Source organism: Podarcis raffonei, chromosome 10, assembly GCF_027172205.1.
Source record: "Podarcis raffonei isolate rPodRaf1 chromosome 10, rPodRaf1.pri, whole genome shotgun sequence".
Taxonomy (NCBI): domain Eukaryota; kingdom Metazoa; phylum Chordata; class Lepidosauria; order Squamata; family Lacertidae; genus Podarcis; species Podarcis raffonei.
Genome location: NC_070611.1, coordinates 19,138,535 through 19,159,050, shown reverse-complemented (window position 1 = coordinate 19,159,050; position 20,516 = coordinate 19,138,535). Strand labels below are relative to the sequence as shown.

The window sequence follows — 20,516 nt, the reverse complement described above, 5'->3', positions numbered from 1 at the left end:
GAGGGGCTGGAAGAACTTTCAGAATAGCACACAGAAGAGTGGAGAGGGGATCTTTCTGTCTGCCACACTATTCCCCCACAGGTGGAATGCTTGTATTCCACTCAAGTTGTATCCAGTTACTGAATGAAAAAACCCCTGACTTTTTCCATTTCTCTTCATTGTAGTAGTAAATAGATGGTGCCAGCTTAGTAGAGATTTTGCATAAGACATGAGACAGCCAGCAAAACAGTCTATCAAATTTTCTGAAATTTGACTCAATTTATGTTTTTAATGAAAACCGGGAGTGAAGGGCGGAAATTATGCACCACACATTGCAAGCCTTCAAATTTATTGTCACTAATTCTGTAGCAAATTCTTACATCTCACCCCCTACAACACCACCATCACTTACAGCAGGAATTATACACACAGACTGAGGACATACCCTTAGTGTAAAAAAAAAAAAACTGTAAAAAGAAAATAATGGAATTACAGGCAATACACCCTGACGGGAGTGGAAATTCCATAGATTGAACAGAACATAATAACTTAGTCTACATCTATGTGTTAGAAAGGAAATACCCATTGTAGAAATATCAAATCTTCTGACTGTACATTGTACATTGAAAAATTATGGGATTCATTTTAATAACGCAGGTTATTTCCTTTAGATATACAAGATTGGGAAGCCACTGTGCAGATATCTCTTGACTTCCAATTCAGTGCAATAATGTGCAACTAGAGGTATCCAGAGAAGGGCAGGCACCAAGAAGCCAGGCATACATTTGTAAATATAGTCTGCACTAGTGCTGTTTTAAAATAAAAATAAACAATTGCTACTCATATAGGAAGAGAGAAGCAGCCTTCTGCTATCAAGACAAGTTATCGCCAAGAGTGCTATGCAATTATGACTCATTCAGTTTTGCAGTTAATGCAAAGAAACAAATGACGGCTTTCCTCATTGTGGAAATAATTTGGTAGAGCCGTTAAAAAGCTGCTCAGCAAAGTATGAAACTCAAGTATTTTATACTATTTTTAAAATAACCAATTAATGTCCCATAAAAGGGGCTTCAAACTATTCTTAAATACTTCAAACCATATATTTCCATAAAACTTAGGTTTTTTTTGGGGGGGGGGATAGGGAAAACAATGTGCCTGGTTCAGCCTATGTTAAACAATTTCAAGTCCTGAAGGAGATTTAAGAATATGCTTCATTTTCTCCCACTGAAATCAATGGGATTATTAGTATTTGTCGACCACTAATTGCTACAGGGGAACCGATGGCACAACTGCAGAATCATATGCACAATTACGCACAAGCAACTTCACTGTGTTCAGTGAAGGTTCTTAGGTTAACTGTGATTAGGATTCAAGCATTATTTCTTCCTCTCCTTCATTTATTTCCCATCTTTTTTCCAACATGGAACTGAAGGCAACGTAAGTATGGTTCCCACACGGTCGTTCATCCAGGAACTGACTTAGAATCAGACCTCCATAGCTTCACCAAGGTGATGGCTTCATGCACCATTCCCTGGGACAACAGAAACGCTTACCATAAGCTGGATCATTCTCAATGTAGTTTTTTGTTTTAGCAGCCAAAATAATATCTAGCAGAAAATTAAATTAAATGATACATAGGAGTGGCTTCTACCTTCCCTTCAGACACAGAGCGCTAGCACCATATATGAAATGATTTATAACTCCACATTGGCAGTACGTCTTTGTTTTTAGTGATTAAAACTTATTTCTCAAAGCAAATATGTTAATATGCAAACCAGTTTACAGTCGGCCTTACAGGACTTCCATTTGCTTCTCGTTTCTCAACATAAACTATGTTGAAATCAAATCAAATTGCAAAACCCAGGATCCCACTGAAGTCAACAGAACAACCCCGACAGATTTTTGCAAGTTGGACCTGCGTGTTGATCAAAAGGGTGAGCTAACAGTGAGTCCCAACAGAGGCAAATGTGGACATCTCACGACGTATAGTACTGAAAGGAGAGAGTTCAAGCTCTGTAGTATATTCATTGTCATTATCATCACTTGTCACGGTTGAGGATTTCTGGATGCACTCGTCACAGCAGCAACAGCAACACTCCATAAAGGCTCGGCTGAATGGTTTACAAAGACAGAAAAGGAGAACCGGAGTCACACAGGATTTGAAGAACAACAGAAACTGGCTAATAAGGTGCAGGAGGTCCATAGTCTGCTGAGACACCCCCGTGGACATGTAGGCGGTGACAATATTGCAGATGTTTTCAGGAATGATGCAGAAACCATATAAAATGGTCAGAGCCACGACCGTGCAGTTCATCTGGCTTTCCAGCTGAATTTGTCGCTTGTTTCCCCTCGTACAGGCCTTCTCCACCTTTCGGATTTTCCGTGCCGTCACCAAAGAGCAAGTAATGGTAAAGAGAGTAGGCAAGCAAAAGTAACAGCCAAAATACCACCAGAGCCTTGCACCGTCGTACGTGAGGGCTAAAACGTAGATGGTGTCAGGCAAGTGGGGAGAGATCTTCACCATACACCTTTCCACAGGAGGGCTCCCACTGGCTTCAGAGTTCTCCTTAGTCAATTGGCGCAGAACCACCTCAGGGAGCGCCAGCAACAGAGCCCCGACCCATATAACAGCCAGCTTGGCGGTTGTTGACGTACAGTTTTCAATCATCTCATAATACATCTGCACGTTCGTGGCAGCACGGAAACGGTCTATGCAGAGGGCACATAACGTGAAGGTAGTTACTCCAAGGGACGCCACCTGGGTAGGGAGAAATACAAAAGTGAGTTTAAATATGAACGAGGACTTGAAATATGCACCTTAATAGAGAGCAGAGACAGTCAATATGATGTGCTCCAGTCTTCAACTCCCATCAGTCTCAACTCGCAGGGCCTTCTCGGTAGTGCTGCACGCCCTGTGGAACGCCCTCCCATCAGATGTCAAGGAAATAAACAACTATCTGACTTTTAGAAGACATCTGAAGGCAGCCCTGTTTAGGGAAAATTTTCATGTCTGATGTTTTATTGTGCTTTTAATTCTGTTGGGAGTCGCCCAGAGTGGCTGGGGAAACCCAGCCAGATGGGCAGGGTACACATAATAAGATCATCATCATTATCATCAGCATCATCATAGTATGGCCAAGAGAGTATGGTATAATGGGAGTTGATGCTTTTGAATTATGGTGCTGGAGGAGACTCTTGAGAGTCCCATGGACTGCAAGAAGATCAAACCTATCCATTCTGAAGGAAATCAGCCCTGAGTGCTCACTGGAAGGACAGATCCTGAAGCTGAGGCTCCAATACCTTGGCCACCTCATGAGAAGAGAAGACTCCCTGGAAAAGACCCTGATGCTGGGAAAGATGGAGGGCACAAGGAGAAGGGGACGACAGAGGACGAGATGGTTGGATAGTGTTCTTGAAGCTACCAGCATGAGTTTGACCAAACTGTGGGAGGCAGCGGAAGACAGGAGTGCCTGGCGTGCTCTGGTCCATGGGGACACGAAGAGTCGGGCACATCTAAGCGACTAAACAACAACAAAGTCCACTAACACCGGGAGGGCTCCACTTTGGCTACCCCTCACTTAAAGGCACACAATATTCAGTACTAGATTTCAAGATGGCTGCTAGCCTGACCCGCAAGCCAGTTATTTCTCTATTGTAGAAATATAGATATCCTTCAACAGGCATAATTAACATACAAACTACGACAGACTAATGCCAGCATCATCTAAGAGATCATGGCAGAGAGCATCAGCTGCGGCACCGCATGGCAGGGCACTGTGGAGCCTCTGGCCTCCCTGAAACCGCCAGCCATGGCTCGTTGCAACAATCTCTCAGCATACAAGCGGCAGCTACCAAGAGCCACTGTTCCGTCCCTGAGTGCGCCACTTCCTGCCCTTTGCTCTGGAGATTTATTGGGCTAGTGCGCTTTGTATTTGTCCCTGGCAGGTAAATGGAAACACGGTGCCCGAACCTCACTGCTAGCCTATGGTTACCAGATTTTTTTTCAATGAATCCAGGGACACTTTTTTTTTTTTAAGCTGAGTAGCAGCAAGGAGTCAGTAGTGGGGATGGTGAGGCAAAAGACCCTGGACCCAAGCATACATGTATATTCTATAAAGGTGCAAAGCCCTTCTTTCGCACCCTGTGAAACATAAATGCACAGTTTTTAAAAAAACTGGGCAATGGCTGGCCGGCCGCCACTCCCGAGCCTCCCCCGATCAGTCAAAACAAAGGGGGAAGGGAACAGGAGATCGCGCAAGACACATAATATGCACACCAGACACATCACAGGGGGACTTCCGGTGAGGAAAAATGGCAGGCGCCACGGCAGTGAGCAGCTCCTGAAGCCAGCCAGAGCCAACTGTGCTACTGGGCTGGCTCCAAGCTGCTGAGGCTGCCGCTGCCACGTTTCCCAGGAACAGATTTGCAAATCTGGGGATATTCCAGGGATGGAATTTGTCCAGGGACAGATTTGCAAATCCGGGGACTGTCCCCGGGAACCAGGGACGTCTGGTAACCCTATGCTAGCCTGAACTTTTAGGCTCAGGAGACGCAAACTGCCTTTGCAGGCTGCCAGGTGGTCACTGTGACGTGTTGGGGATTCTCGATACATTGCGTGACCGGAAATTCTAAAACCACTCTCGCAATTTGGTTTCAAGCGATATATTGATACACCACCCAGGCCTAGACCTTTTGCATGTGCTCTTATTGTTTCTGGTTTACTCTATGCAAATTTCCCATAGGTTTTAATACTGAAAGGTGGCTCTTCCGAAGGTTGTTTTTTTAAAATAAATCTCTGTCAAGATGCACTGGAGCTTTGATGGAATACAAACAGGAACTGCTAAAGATTTTTCTTCTCCCCCTCCCCCAGAGGATTGCCTTTATTATAAATTAGCCCAGCATCCACATAGTACATCAGTTTTTTAAAAAAGAACACCCTTAAAATATTGGGCAGCTGACTGTAATTTTTTGCTTATTTAATGTTTGCTGAGATAATTAAGATTCTATAGCAGGCACATTTAAAAAGGAAGGCAGAATCCCATCATAATTTTGAAATATTCTTGTTTATGTACATCTCATAAAAAGTTCCGCAAGGACAGAGTGTGTAATTATATGCAATTATAGAAATGTATCCCACACATTGGCCTTCAGCATTTAATGGGCATATCTGATTGCTAAAAGTCAATATCCTTGCGAAATATGAGGCACTTAGGATAAAACCTGGTAAACTCTAGCTCAACTGAGCAATTCTGATATTTCTTCTCAAGAATCATGGAGCCCTGCAATGAGAGACACACTTAATTATGCCACAGCTGAAGAACGGTAAATATTATTTTTTTTGGTAGGCAAATCTATTAATTTGGTGAGTTAAACTGTCAGGGATACAGTCGAAGGAAAAAGCTTAGCAAACACAAACCAAATGTGTAGTTTAATTGAGAAGGGGAAAACATATGCCCTCATTCTGAGGTAGTAAAACTTAGGTCAAAAGAACGGGCCAGGGCTAAAATAGCTAACAAATAAGTTGGTTGTGGTTTTTTTTTTTTACAACATCACGGAGCTACTAAAACAGAAAAAATTAAGTCTTGTAACCTTGGCTTCAAAACCAGTAAATTCTTAATAGCATATTCCCATACATTTAACTATTAGCTCAACTGACATCAAGGCCAAGTTTCAATCATCTCTCAGTTTCAGTCTCTGGGCTCTGAAACACAAATTGAACAATTGCTTAAAACCTCACTGAGTAGTTCTTATGACAGAATGAGATAACCGGTAATTTTTTTAACCCACTTCAAAAGACACATTGTGAGTGATATACCAGTGACCTGATGTAAGTGCTGAAGTAAGTACTAACTATTGCTGTGCCCCATATTAAAGTTTTGTGTGACAGTACAGAAAGTCTTATCAACTGCAGGTTTTCTTAAAAAAACTGTATTAATTATTGTCATCATTTCATTATATTGCATTCCTTTTTACAGTGGTACCTTGGGTTACATACGCTTCAGGTTACATACACTTCAGATTACAGACTCCACTAACCCAGAAATAGTACTTCAGGTTAAGAACTTTGCTTCAGGATGAGAACAGAAAACGTGCTCCGGCGGCGCGGCGGCAGCAGGAGGCCCCATTAGCTAAAGTGGTGCTTCAGGTTAAGAACAGTTTCAGGTTAAGAACAGACCACCGGAACAAAGTAAGTACTTAACCCGAGGTACCACTGTATTGCTAAAGCAACAGAATCCGGGACCTATGAATGCCTTATGTGCAGTGACTCCACCCACCTGCCTCAAACACAGCCTTGTAAATAAGTCCACAGAAATTACTAGCCTGCTGGCAGAAGAGGCAAGTTAGACGCTGCTCTCTTCTGCAATAGCCTGCTAGATTTCTAGGCTGGGAATAGAGAAGGTGCTCCCTCTCTTCTCTGCCAGCCCAATGTCCTGTATTGAATTCTTTCTTGCCTGTAACTCCTAAGATCACGCTTGAAGATAAAGCTGCCCTAATATAGTCAGGATTCTGAAATGTCTAGCGCTGGATGAGAGCAAGAGAAATGTTTCATTAGAACACCCCTGACTCAGGAATGGGGCAGAAAAGGTCTAGGACAGGAGTAGGCAACCTAAGGTCCGGGGGCCAGATGCGGCCCAATCGCCTTCTCAATCTGGCCCGCAGGCGGTCCGGGAATCAGTGTGTTTTTACATGAGTAGAATGTGTCCTTTTAAATGCATCTCTGGGTTATCTGTGGGGCCTGCCTGGTGTTTTTACATGAGTAGAATGTGTCCTTTTATTTAAAATGCACCTCAGGGTTATTTGTGGGGCATAGGAATTCATTCATTTCCCCCCAAAAATATAGTCCGGCTCACCACATGGTCTGAGGGATGGTGAAAAAGGTTGCTGACCCCCGGTCTAGGAATCCCCAAAGTTCCATATTTTTTTACAAAAACAAGAAAGACCGGTTTGCATCAAGTTGTTAACTACAGAGCTGTTACCTTGGCGGAATATAGTACAAGATTAGCACTCATCCCCATATTATTTGCAAACATTCTTTTGTGGAAGCAAAAAATGAGCACTAAACTTGCCCTGTCTTCCGTTAGAGTCCCTACAGTTAGGGAGACACCACGAAAACAGAATAAACTGCCATATGAATGCAGCCTGGGTTATTCAAGAAAGTTCACATAACTGTAAAATATCAACAAAATAAAACTGTGAATACACACACACACACACACAAGAATGAGATAGATTGGTCCACTCTTAAATTAGCATTTGTTCCAATGGTTTCTTTGGGAACTGACTATAGGACAAGTGAAAACAGGAGACAGTTTATGAAAAGACAGAGTAGTTGGTAATTTACAAAAACAAAATAAATTGATTTAAACTTGGTTATTTTCAACCTTTTCAGACCTAGGACAAACATGTGTTTCAGGGCCCATTTCTTAATTTTTTACCACATATTTACATGGTAACAAGCCAATGCCAGCACCAGAACCCCCCTGAATGCTGAGTGAAGGTGTCTGGGAGGCAGAAAAATCCAGGGAGGAAGGACAGAAAGGAAGGTTTTCCTCCTCTAAGGGAAAAGAGTCAGTGGAGGTGTTGAAGGAAACTGGCAAGTGAGATGAAATGGCCCCTGTTATTTTTATTATTATACTACTAGCAACAACAAGATTGATAAATACATTGGGAATTGGAAAGAAGGAGATAAGGGAAGAAGGGTGCTAGAGGAGGAAGAAGTGAATGTGAAAAGAACAGGGAGGAGGAATGAAAGAATCTGGCAGTTTGAGGGTGAGGATAAAGTGCAAGCTGAGTGGGAAAGGAGAAAAGGAGACGAAATTACAGGAGATTGGTAAGAAGCATGTGAGGAAGGGAAAATATAAAAGAAAAAGCTCGCTCTGCTTATAGTTTCTGGATCAGCAGCTTCTGACTAAAATGGAGTGTCTGAGTCACATTAGCTACAGGGCAAATGTCTGCAGTTAAGCATGAGGAAAGCTGCACTATGGAACACCTTGCCTGTAAAGTAAATTTCCAAAGGTGGATTAGATATCAGTAGAAAGTGAAGTCAGTAACTGCCAACTGAATATGCCAAAATCTACCTCCGTGCCAGTATTCTGTGACTGTGACCATTTTGTGAGCTGTGGGTCTTTTCAGCCATCTCAACTTGGCCCTAGGGATAGAAGGGTTGAGGACCCCTGGTCTGTACTATGAATTGCCCCTTCCCAGTTCATTCGATATCGCATTTGTGTTAGACGTGGCCTCAAGAGCCAGTGTGGTGTAGTGGTTAAGAGCGGTGGACTCGTAATCTGGTGAACCGGGTTCACATCTCCGCTCCTCCACATGCAGCTGCTGGGTGACCTTGGGCTAGTCACACTTCTCTGAAGTCTCTCAGCCCCACTCACCTCACAGAGTGTTTGTTGTGAGGGCAGAAGGGAAAGGAGAATGTTAGCCGCTTTGAAACTCCTTCGGATAGTGATAAAGCGGGATATGAAATCCAAACTCTTTTTCTTCAAGAGCGTTGGAGCTGCTTTCCCATTAACAGAGACGTGCTGCAACTTGCAGCTGTGTCTGTATGATACAACTATGTGGGGCGGGCCATCTTTTCCACAGAATTGGCACGTAGCTTACACACAGCTGGAGTGACATCTACAGGGCACCTAAGACCAGGGATTCTGTTGGTGGACTGGCTGCACGTAGATGCTTTGACCAACTTGCCAAGTTGGCGTCAGAAGTCGTACTGAGGTCTTGCAAGCTGTTGGCATACAAGCTCCTTCAAACTAGCATCATGATGCTATTGGTACTGTTGCCTTGCTGTTTTTGTGCTACAGGAAGGGCAGTAATACAGCATCTGCTCTGCGTGTCAGAATGTGCCAGGTTCAATTCCCAGAATCCCCAGGTAAGGCTGGGAAAAGACCACCGTCTGAAACCCTAGGGAGATAACACTGAGCTAGATAGATCGCTGGTTGGACTCCTATGTACAGCTTCCGATGTTCCTTCTCAAATTTAAAGAGCAATCCTGCCGTCCAATACTATGTAAACTCAGAAGGGAGCTTAATGCCAAGGCCAGCACAGGCAGAACTAATTCTGTAGCACAGAGATAACAAATGTAGCTTTTTTACTCCCCAAATATTGCTGACCTCTGTTTTCTGCCAAGTCTAAGACAAATCCCTTTCTGTTTTGAAATCTCAACATTCAGAGTTTAAGCCCGATACAAGTATTTGTGGATCACAAAGAGCCAGCTCCGCTGTTACTTTTTCCGCACTCACATCTTTTAAGATGCAGGGAGGGAACTGGGAAATGAACAGTGAGAGACACAAGCCTTTCTAATATCTGAATGATCAAAAACAAATCTTACCAGCTGGTCAAAAGCTTGGCTGGCAGAACACTTGGAATGCTTGCCAGGAAGCAAGGATTTAAATGGAACTTCAGGCTTTTTAAGAAAAGAAAATGTGCGACGTAGTATTAGCCAACTACATTAGCCGTGTACCTATCGATCTTATGACACACACAACTTGCCGACCTGTACTGGAAGCCCAATCCAATTTTCTCCGCCAAATTCGCTTTGAACCACTTCAACAAATACTTTAGTATTGTGGAGCACTGAGTAACTATGCTCCAGTCCTCCCCACACTACAAAGGTGCCATGAGTAGGAAACCACCCAGAGTGGCTGGGGAAACCCAGCCAGATGGGCAGGGTATAAACAATAAATTAGTAGTAGTAGTAGTAGAAGAAGAAGACACAAAGCAATTTAAGTTAGAAGGTGGACTAAGGAAGTACACTGCTTCTGTTTGTATAACTGGTTGCAAGGAATTGTCTGGAGGCGGTTGGAGGATGGATGGCGGCTAACAGATTGAGGTTGAATCCTGACAAGACAGAAGTACTGTTTTTGGGAGGCAGGAGGTGGGCGGGTGTGGAGGACTTCCTGGTCCTGAATGGGGTAACTGTGCCCCTGAAGGACCAGATGTGCAGCCTGGGAGTCATTCTGGACTCACAGCTGTCCATGGAGGTGCAGGTCAATTCTGTGTCCAGGGCGGCTGTCTACCAGCTCCATCTGGTACACATGCTGAGACCCTACCTGCCCATGGACTGTCTCGCCAGAGTGGTGCATGCTCTAGTTATCTCTCACTTGGACTACTGCAATGCGCTCTATGTGGGGCTACCTTTGAAGGTGACCTGGAAACTACAACAAATCCAGAATGCGGCAGCTACACTGGTGGCTGGGAGCGGCTGCCAAGACCATATAACACCAGTCTTGAAAGACCTACACTGGCTCGCAGTACGTTTCCGGGCACAATTCAAAGTGTTGGTGCTGACCTTTAAAGCCCTAAACGGCCTCGGTCCAGTATACCTGAAGGAGCGTCTCCACCCCCATCGTTCTGCCCGGACACTGAGGTCCAGCTCCAAGGGCCTTCTGGCGGTTCCCTCACTGCGAGAAGCCAAGTTACAAGGAACCAGGCAGAGGGCCTTCTCGGTAGTGGCACCCGCCCTGTGGAATGCCCTCCCACCAGATGTCAAAGAGAAAAACAACTACCAGACTTTTAGAAGATATCTGAAGAAAACAATACAGGCAGCGACCGTTTTAGGCGCTTCGATATGTGTGTCCCACCAAACCTGGAAGTGACCCCAAAATGTCATAAAAGGGGTGGAAGACAGTGGGGGCAGGGGGAGGGCAGAATGGGGTGTCCGCAAGCTTTTTCAGTGGCGTTTCAAATATACACGCTTTCCCATAAAAATGTGGTCCCTTGCAATGTAAACCCCCTGTAAATTGGGAGTTGCCTGCAATTGCAAAGAACATTTTAACAATATATAGCGCAGAAAGATATATAAAATTTTGTACTTTTTTTTGCATGTATTCATTACTAATTTTCTGCATAATTAGCACCTACTCAGCTGCACTGATGGGTAATTAAAACACAAATGGCTGCACTGGGGAAAACGCAGTATTGTTAATTTGGATTAGTGAAGACCCTCCCTAAGTAAAATACACCTGCTTATGGTGCAATTGGTTGGTTAACTTGCAGGCTCATAATCTGATCCATCTACTAGGAGATGTGCCTCTTAACAAGTACTGTTATGTATTCAGCATCAATAAAACTCTCACCAAAGGAGTCATTTATAGATCACTTAAATTTGCGTGAGTGTGAGCCAAGGGGCCTTTATCAGTGGAAGTGGCCTGTAAATAACTACCTTACCAAACACGATCAGAATAGCATAATACCTTTAGAGTGAAAACATGTCACAACCATTTGTACCTGTTTGCAATCTATATTTTTCTCACAGGCCCATATAAGTTCAGCACAAAGAGTTGGGCCTGGTGAGCATTTAAGGTCCCCAACCCTAATCTGCGGGTTGCCATCTGATTGGATTTTATTCTGATCCTGATCTGATTTGAGGATGTATTTTAATTGATTGTCTGATTTTATGTTAATGTGTTATACATTTGATGTTAGCCGCTCTGAGATATAAATAAAATTTATTTTTATTATTTTTATTTTTATTTTTATTTTTATTATTATTATTATATGAATTATTCCCTGGATCTAGGTAAAGGTAAAGGTACCCCTGCCCGTACGGGCCAGTCTTGCCAGACTCTAGGGTTGTGCGCTCATCTCACTCTATAGGCCGGGAGCCAGCGCTGTCCGCAGACACTTCCGGGTCACGTGGCCAGCGTGACAAAGCTGCATCTGGCGAGCCAGCGCAGCACACAGAAACGCCGTTTACCTTCCCGCCAGTAAGCGGTCCCTATTTATCTACTTGCACCCGGAGGTGCTTTCGAACTGCTAGGTTGGCAGGCGCTGGGACCGAGCAGCGGGAGCGCACCCCGCCGCGGGGATTCGAACCGCCGACCTTTCGATCGGCAAGTCCTAGGCGCTGAGGCTTTAACCCACGACTGCAGCTTAAATGTTGCATGTTGTTGTTATTTTTTGGCTCTATTTAAGGCTGCAAGTTTCATTCCACAGGAATACTCCCAAAGAAATCAAGGGCACACCTCCATAGAAAATGCATCAAGGCTGCAGCTATGAGAAGCAATTTCTTGCAGTCCCTTACTAATTTACAATATATGCAAACTGTCTGAAGAACACAAACAATACATTTTCCAAACAGCATGGTCATTTTACTTGGTATACACAATTTAAACTGTATACAGTTTTCAGTTGTTTTGTTTTTAAGCAGACTTCCCATTACAGCACTAACAAAAGAGATTTCAAATGAAAAATGCAAATGCAGCATATGAATAATACTGTTTCCATAGTAAATTAAAGTTTGGGAATAAATTCAGGAGAAAACACTGGAAATTAAATAGCTGCTTTCCATTGTGTGTGGTTTTTTTTATTAGCTAAAGGCAAATTAACATAAAATTGGATTTTAAGTCTTTAAAGAGAATTCCTCTCACAGCAAAATGCTTTTGTTTATGGTCCAGAGACTTGACGAAACTAATGCAACAGAATAGACCACACCCAAATGTTCCTAACAACTTGTCCCAAGTGGAGCTTAAAGATTCATACTGGAAACATGCCAGAAGCCCAAGGCCTTAATAAATCTTCATGATTTTGTGGCATGAAACGAACATGAAATCCATAATTTATTTGGCATGAATACTGCAGAGGTTGGGGCAAGCTTGGTTAAACTCTTCATAAATCTTTGTTTAGACCTTTGAAAACATTGCATGGCTGCATTTTAGTAGTCTACTCCTTGATAAGAACTGATTCGGGCTGACTGATATAAAGATTTGAGTGTGGTCTCACCACAAAGCTTCTCCCCTTCAGCCAGCACCCATGACATACTGGTAATGAATGGATCTTTTGAGCATATAGATAAGATGAGAGTTCAGGTGATCGTGCCTACCAGCCTTCTTTTTCCTTCAAGGCCACCGGTGATGCTTGGGTGGGAAGCATTCAGGTGACTGAGCCCACCTACATGATAAAAATATCCATATATTACTGATGACATGGGAACTAGCCGGAAGGGAGAAATGGCAATCATACCTCAAAGATGAAATACGGGTTGGACTTCAGAGAACAACTCTTTTAACACAGCAGGATGAGAAGTACTTGGCTCAACAGTTAAATTGCCAGCGATAACCCAATTGCTTCACCTGCACAGGAGCATGCAGCAACATGAGCATGGGTTGAGCAACAGTGCGCTAGGTTACTGCCTTTGTACACTCTGGAGGCTATAGAACATAGGTCATTCATGGGAGTTTTCTCTGAATGAACACCGATCTCTCCCACAAAGCAGGATGGGAACCTCGCTTACTTAAGAGGGTCAAAGCTGGCAATTTGTCCAGCCTCTATTCACTTATAACATCAGAGTCTCTTAAATCGGGTGGCTCAGAAACACTGCTCCAAGTATACCAGATTCATGGGGAAACTCCAATACAGGCTTCCTCAACCTCGCCCCTCCAGCTGTTTTGGGACTACAACTCCCATGATCCCTAGCTATCAGGACCAGTGGTCGGGGATGGGCAGACTGGAGGAGGGCAAATGTTGTCCCTATTTTCAAAAAGGGGAAAAGAGAGGACCCAAATAATTACCGCCCAGTCAGTCTGACATCAATACCAGGGAAGATTCTGGAGCAGATCATTAAGCAAACAGTCTGTGAGCACCTAGAAAGGAATGCTGTGATCACCAATAGTCAGCATGGATTTCTGAAAAATAAGTCATGTCAGACTAACCTGATCTCGTTTTTTGACAGAATTACAAGCCTGGTAGATGAAGGGAACGCAGTGGATGTAGCCTACCTTGATTTCAGCAAGGCATTTGACAAGGTGCCCCATGATATTCTTGTAAAGAAGCTGGTAAAATGCGGTCTTGACTATGCTACCACTCAGTGGATTTGTAACTGGCTGACTGACCGAACCCAAAGGGTGCTCATCAATGGTTCCTCTTCATCCTGGAGAAGAGTGACTAGTGGGGTGCCACAGGGTTCTGTCTTGGGCCCGGTCTTATTCAACATCTTTATCAACGACTTGGATGATGGACTCAAGGGCATCCTGATCAAATTTGCAGATGACACCAAACTGGGAGGGGTGGCTAACACCCCAGAGGACAGGATCACACTTCAAAATGACCTTGACAGATTAGAGAACTGGGCCAAAACAAACAAGATGAATTTTAACAGGGAGAAATGTAAAGTATTGCACTTGGGCAAAAAAAATGAGAGGCACAAATACAAGATGGGTGACACCTGGCTTGAGAGCACTACATGTGAAAAGGATCTAGGAGTCTTGGTTGACCACAAACTTGACATGAGCCAACAGTGTGACGCGGCAGCTAAAAAAGCCAATGCAATTCTGGGCTGCATCAATAGGAGTATAGCATCTAGATCAAGGGAAGTAATAGTGCCACTGTATTCTGCTCTGGTCAGACCTCACCTGGAGTACTGTGTCCAGTTCTGGGCACCACAGTTCAAGAAGGACATTGACAAACTGGAACGTGTCCAGAGGAGGGCAACCAAAATGGTCAAAGGCCTGGAAACGATGCCTTATGAGGAACGGCTAAGGGAGCTGGGCATGTTTAGCCTGGAGAAGAGGAGGTTAAGGGGTGATATGATAGCCATGTTCAAATATATAAAAGGATGTCACATAGAGGAGGGAGAAAGGTTGTTTTCTGCTGCTCCAGAGAAGCGGACACGGAGCAATGGATCCAAACTACAAGAAAGAAGATTCCACCTAAACATTAGGAAGAACTTCCTGACAGTAAGAGCTGTTCGACAGTGGAATTTGCTGCCAAGGAGTGTGGTGGAGTCTCCTTCTTTGGAGGTCTTTAAGCAGAGGCTTGACAACCATATGTCAGGAGTGCTCTGATGGTGTTTCCTGCTTGGCAGGGGGTTGGACTCGATGGCCCTTGTGGTCTCTTCCAACTCTATGATTCTATGATTCTATGATTCTATGATGATGGGAATTGTAGTCTCAAAACATCTGGAGGGCCGAGGTTGAGGAAGCCTGTTCTAATACCTAAATGGGGCACAGTAAGCCCAGTTCTGCTTTAGCATGGGGTTTCCCCCCCAAACCAGCTTTAGAAAAACAGAGGACAAAGAGGGATATGTTGTAATTAAGAATGATACAGAGGAAGTGAATGGGAAAAGATAGTTTACTCTCTTCTGTAATGTTGATCATCTAATAAATATTTATTGGCAATAGGGTCAGGACAGGTAAATAAGGTACTCGTCATCCAACATACACAGTTGGCTTCATATCCATTGGTTTCCTGGAAATAATTGGTTGGACATGGTTGGAAACAGAATGATATGATATAAGTCCTCAGCATGATCCATTGGGACTTTTCTTAGAGATGGAAAACTTGCAACTCTCCAGACACTGCTCAGCTACAACTCCCATCATCCTTCACCATTGGTCTTGTTGGCTGGGTTGATGGGAGCTGGAATTCAATAACATCTGAAGGGCTACAGGTTCCCCCATCCATATCTTACAATCTTAATACCATAAATGCACCTTTAAAATAAAAAAGCGAAACACTGACCTTGTAAGGAACAGGGGAGAGTTTGCCCACATCGTTGCAGGTTTACAATTTCATGCCACTCATTTAAACAATCTCTGTGCTGCTTTTCCGGATCACAGATCCTCCCAGAATTGACTTACGGTGAAGAAACCACAACAAAACCAAACGTAGCAACTACACAGTTAAAATCCAGATATGGATTTCATTGACGATTGCCTGACAATGACTAGACCTACAGTAAAGGAACACTGGCAGTTGTTATTGGGACATCTAACTTTATAAACAGCTCTGGTTCCACAGTGAAAAGGGATACATTTATTCAATACAGCTGTGTTGTATGAGGAGTGATGCAGTTTAGGGCTATACCCTAAAGGAGAGCATTTATACGTCACAAATCAAAGCTGTGACAGTTACAAGTTGTTGGGCACTGCATTTTCATGCCGGTGCGCCTCCCAGTACAACAGGATTGCGAAGAAAGAGAGAAAGTTCACACCCACTCTTCCATCCCCATGCCAGTCAGATTTAAATACAATTCAATGAATAGTTTCATGTTTAACAAACAGGACCTCCTTCTTAAAATATAATGAGAAGTGTGGGGGTTTTTTATCTTCACTTACCCCACTGCTGTTGGTTACCGTATTTTTTGCTCTATAAGACTCACTTTTTCCCTCCTAAAAAGTAAGGGGAAATGTGTGTGCGTCTTATGGAGCGAAAGCAGGCTGCGCAGCTATCCCAGAAGCCAGAACAGCAAGAGGGATTCCTGCTTTCACTGTGCAGCGATCCCTCTTGTTGTTCTGGCTTCTGAGATTCAGAATATTTTTTTTCTTGTTTTCCTCCTCCAAAAACTAGGTGCATCTTGTGGTCTGGTGCGTCTTATAGAGCGAAAAATATGGTAGATGGATATTGTCTTTCTCTCACACACAGAGTAGTATAGCCTGCCAGAATTACTCTACAGCACTATCAGCCAGCTTTAGTGTCTGTGTGTGGTGTGTGTGTGTGTGCGCACCCCAGTAAATAAATAAAACACACAACCTGAATGGTGGTAGGATTCTGGCCAGCTGGCTGAAGGCCTGGCAGAGTATCTGTGCTCTTGCCAAGAAGCAAGGATTTAAGTGGAACCTGAGGCATTTAAAGAAAAGAAGACAGAAGCGTGGGATTTGGAACTAACCAGTTACATTAATAATGTATCCATCAGTTTGATGGTTTTCTGACTATCAAGCCACATCCTTCAATCCATTACTTTCCAATGAAAATATTTTTCATCTTCGGCAGTAAATCTGGCAAGAGCAAGAGTTATAGGCAACTTCTCTCCCCACACTATGTGTGGCTTCTTGAACATCAAGTACTTTCATATCTAGTTGATGCACACTTGTGAATACATGCATGTATTTGAATTAGATGTACCCTGATTCTATGTTCCTTTTTATTATGAGTGCAGGATTGGCATCCTTTAACAGTGTGGTTTGTTTTGGTAGCCCAGCCCATCAATTAAAGCGGAATATTTGGATTTAAGCCTATTAAACACCGATCTAAATGTTTTTATGTGGGGGGGTCAGTTCAACTTAAAGCCGTAAAACATATATTTCCAAGTAAGGTTTATTCCAACCACTTCAAATCTGCTTTTGAAATCAAATTGTAGGGGGTGCACCATCCAAAAATTGTTATCCCATCTTCCAAACACAGCTTGTCTTACTAAAAGCCCTAAGCGAGTGCAGGTAGCAATCCTTACATGCAGCAGAGAAGGAAGTCCCCATGCACGAGGATCAGAGCCAACTTCAATCGACTTACATTCACATCATGAGCTTACAATCAAGGTGCTGATCTCATTGAAGTCAACACGACTACAGCAATTCAAAACATAAATACTCTCGCTGAACTAGTCAAAGGTGGGCGGAAGAATTATGAAGCCGCTAAGCACCACCTGAGTCAAATAAATAAGCAAGCAGAAATATTTCACGTCTCCAAATAAACATGACAACATCCAACCATTAGGTTATGAAGAACAACTGATGGGAGTGAACAGAACGTTCCTGGAAGAAGTCTCACCCCAGGAGAGGGATAATTCTTAACTAACTGTCAGCAAATATGGGACATCAAAGAGCAACAGGAAAAATGAGATTACACGTTCTTGCATTCATTGTGCTTACCTCGATGTACGGTACAATTTTGCAAGAGAAATCATCCAGCAGCCACTTTTTGGTGAGCTCTTGAAAGATTACCAAAGGCAAGCAGAAAAAAATGATGAGAAAATCCCAGAAGGCTAGGTTGGCCAGCAAGGAGTTGGAGATGCTTCTCATGTAGTAGTTGTGGCACACGATGCACATCACTGCCATGTTGCCCATTATCCCAATGCCAAAGATCACTATCGACAGGCACATGACTGCGTAGGCACCATATGATTCCTCAGTCAGCGGGTAGAAAGGGTTCTTGACCCGGGCTGGTCGGAATGTACCATTCCTGAAAGAGCCAGCTGTGGATCCATTCAAAGGCAACGCCTGGGGGAAATCATTTTCTGGCCCAGGAGAAGGAGTCATCTGGCTGTCCATTGAGTCACTGAAGTTCCTTACAAGACTATCTGCGAGAGCCTTGACTTCTCCTGATCTCCCTCCGTCCTGGGGCTGCCCAGCTCCCCTCTTGCTTCTTGTATGCCTTTTGGAACGAATGCTTCCTGGGTCTCTACTGCTTTCCTTCTTCTGTACCTGTGCCCCAGGGAGATCAGAGTATCTCCCAACCTCCAAGACTACAGAAAGGTCTTTATTCAGCTGGCTCTCGCCACCTCCTTCCAAAGGGCCATTGGATTGATGTGTGGCTTTCAGTGGGTGAGTTCTTTGTTGGCCAGTTTCTGCTGCAGTCCAGCCCCTGGCACGATCATAATTCTCCAAGGGACCCCAGTCCCCCAAAGCTGTAGCCTTGGATCTGGCTAAATGCCCTTTCTGCAGGGAAGCCCGAGCAACACTCCCCAAAGGGGAGACACCCATAGTCCTGGGTGCCACCACTCGCCAGGGCAGTGGAGTGGCTGCCTGGCACCACGATCCACACTCCCTGCCCTTTCTGCCAACATCAAGGCCATCTCCTTTCACTGGCACCTGGGGCGATACTCCATGGGCAAAGGCAGACAGGGCGCCCAGGAGCCAAGCCAAGCCAAGGGGTGTTGTCTTGACAAGCTGCATGGTTTAGGGTAGGAGCTGGGTGCCCTCCAGTGCTCCTTTAGTAACACCCACTGCCCAAGCTGGTGGAGCTGCCAGTCACACCCATTTCACCCATAACTTGGACTCAGGACTCCTTTCCAGTCCCAGCAACGCTCAGATGAGCACCACTGCCATGATAAGAGAACAAGGGTCTAGAAAAACAGCACTGAGCTGACCTGAAAAAAATGATCCGGAGAATGATGGATAATAAACCATACGGTTCCTTCGTTTGCACAGGCTTCAAGTTCGACTCATGTCCTCAGCAAATGTATCCACGATTTGGAGACAGAGAAGAGCCCAACCTCACCCAGAAAATTAAAAGAAAGAAATCTCCTTGCCCAGGAGAGAGGGGTGGGTAGGTGTGTTTTCCACCCCCTCCTGCAGCCTCTCGGGACAGGTCTGCAAAAGTTGCATCAACCCCGATCGCGAATGGAGACTGCAAGCGCAGACGGTCCTGCTGGACCCGCGCACGGAAAGCCACCCCGCGCTCCGCCTTTCCCAGCGACGGTTGCCTGGGGGCGTTTTGCTCGCGCCCTCCCGAGATCGCCCTCAGCCGCTGGCCCGCCGTCGGGGCGCGATCCCCGGGGCCAAGCGCTCCATCGTCGCCGCTCCCAGCTGATGGCAGACACGAGTGGGTCGCCGGGGCGCGCGCGATCAAGGCGCTCCGTGCGCCTGGGAAGGAGGAGAAGCCCCACGGCTGCGCCGGCGAAGGAGCTGAGGCGGAGCTGCGGCGGCCACCGAACGAAGCATTTCAGAATCAAAAGAACAATGAGACGAGAGCGGCTTCCCGCCCCACCGGCGCCCGCAAAGTTGCCTCGGGTAGCGGCGCCAAGTTGGCTGGCAGCGGCGCCCACAGCAACGTGTTGCTGCTCCCTCCAGTCTAAGCGGCTGGGCGGATGGAGAGGAAGAGACCCGCCGCCGCTGCTGCTGTCCGTGCGCGGCTCTGGGAAGCCTCTGAGGGAGACGCTGCTCGGCTCTGCTTTCTTAGCTTGGGCTCTTCCCTCTCTCTCTCTCTCCCCGCCTCCGGGCTACCAGGCGCGAGCGCACGGCTTCCCCTGGCGGCTTACGCTCTCCTCCGCCAAGCGCTCACGCGAGCTCCCCTTCCTTGCGCGCTTTGTGGTGGCTTCTGTAGCGAGAAGAGAGAAGGGGGGGCGGGAAGAGAGGCGAGCGGCAGTGCGCACGCGCCTCTCCCCCAGGGGTCCGGGGCGAGCGGCGTTTGTCCCTCTCGCCCCAGATCCTAAGAGGAGCGAGCCAGAGGCGCCTCGCGTGCGTTTCTTTTCATGGCGCCTATTTCTCTTCCTCTCTCTCTCTTGGGCGGATGCTCTCCTGGGAACAGGGATGAAGATGACATGTAGACTTAGGGCATTCGACTCCCTCCCCCATAAAATATTTGAGGAGGCTGCCCATGGGCTTAGCCAGGGGGTAGTTGCCCCCCAAATCAAGTAAATAAATAGAAATACTTAGCTAACTGACCAATTGCGTCACAGAAAACTCAGTTCTACACCCCCCCAACATAAGAACTGCTATCCAAAATAGGTCATCACCCAGTGCTTTTTTTCTTTAAAAAATGTTTAGGGGTACTCTCATTTTCCTACTAAACCACAGAGCCTAGGACTTGCCGATCAGAAGGTCGCGGTTCGAATCCCCGCGACGGGGTGAGCTCCCGTTGCTCGGTCCCTGCTCCTGCCAACCTAGCAGTTTGAAAGCACGTCAAAGTGCAAGTAGATAAATAGGTCTACCTTCACTGGTGGGGAAGTAAATGGCGTTTCCGTGAGCTGCTCTGGTTCGCCAGAAGTGGCATAGTCATGCTGGCCACATGACCTGGAAGCTGTACGCCGGCTCCCTTGGCCAATAAAGCGAGATGAGCGCCGCAACCCCCGAGTCGGTCACGACTGGACCTAATGGTCA

General features: G+C 45.4%; 1 protein-coding gene across 1 annotated transcript; it reads right to left on the bottom strand.

The window, feature by feature from the left end:
- Positions 1-311: 311 nt before the first annotated feature.
- GPR37 (G protein-coupled receptor 37) lies at positions 312-19,195 on the bottom strand. The gene is made up of 2 exons (XM_053405867.1): positions 17,568-19,195; positions 312-2,737 (listed from the first exon to the last, which is right to left on the bottom strand). Exons 1-2 carry the CDS (start codon positions 18,588-18,590, stop codon positions 1,919-1,921), a joined length of 1,842 nt encoding a protein of 613 aa, XP_053261842.1. The 5' UTR covers positions 18,591-19,195; the 3' UTR covers positions 312-1,918.
- Positions 19,196-20,516: the final 1,321 nt, after the last annotated feature.

What these genes read in the sequence shown, in the direction of transcription:
- GPR37 (XM_053405867.1), bottom strand. Translation starts at nt 18,590, where the DNA reads ATGCAGCTTGTCAAGACAACACCCCTTGGCTTGGCTTGGCTCCTGGGC. An exon ending in AAATTGTACCGTACATCGAG is followed by an intron (nt 2,738 to 17,567) that starts GTAAGCACAATG and finishes CTCCCTACCCAG; the next exon opens with GTGGCGTCCCTTGGAGTAAC.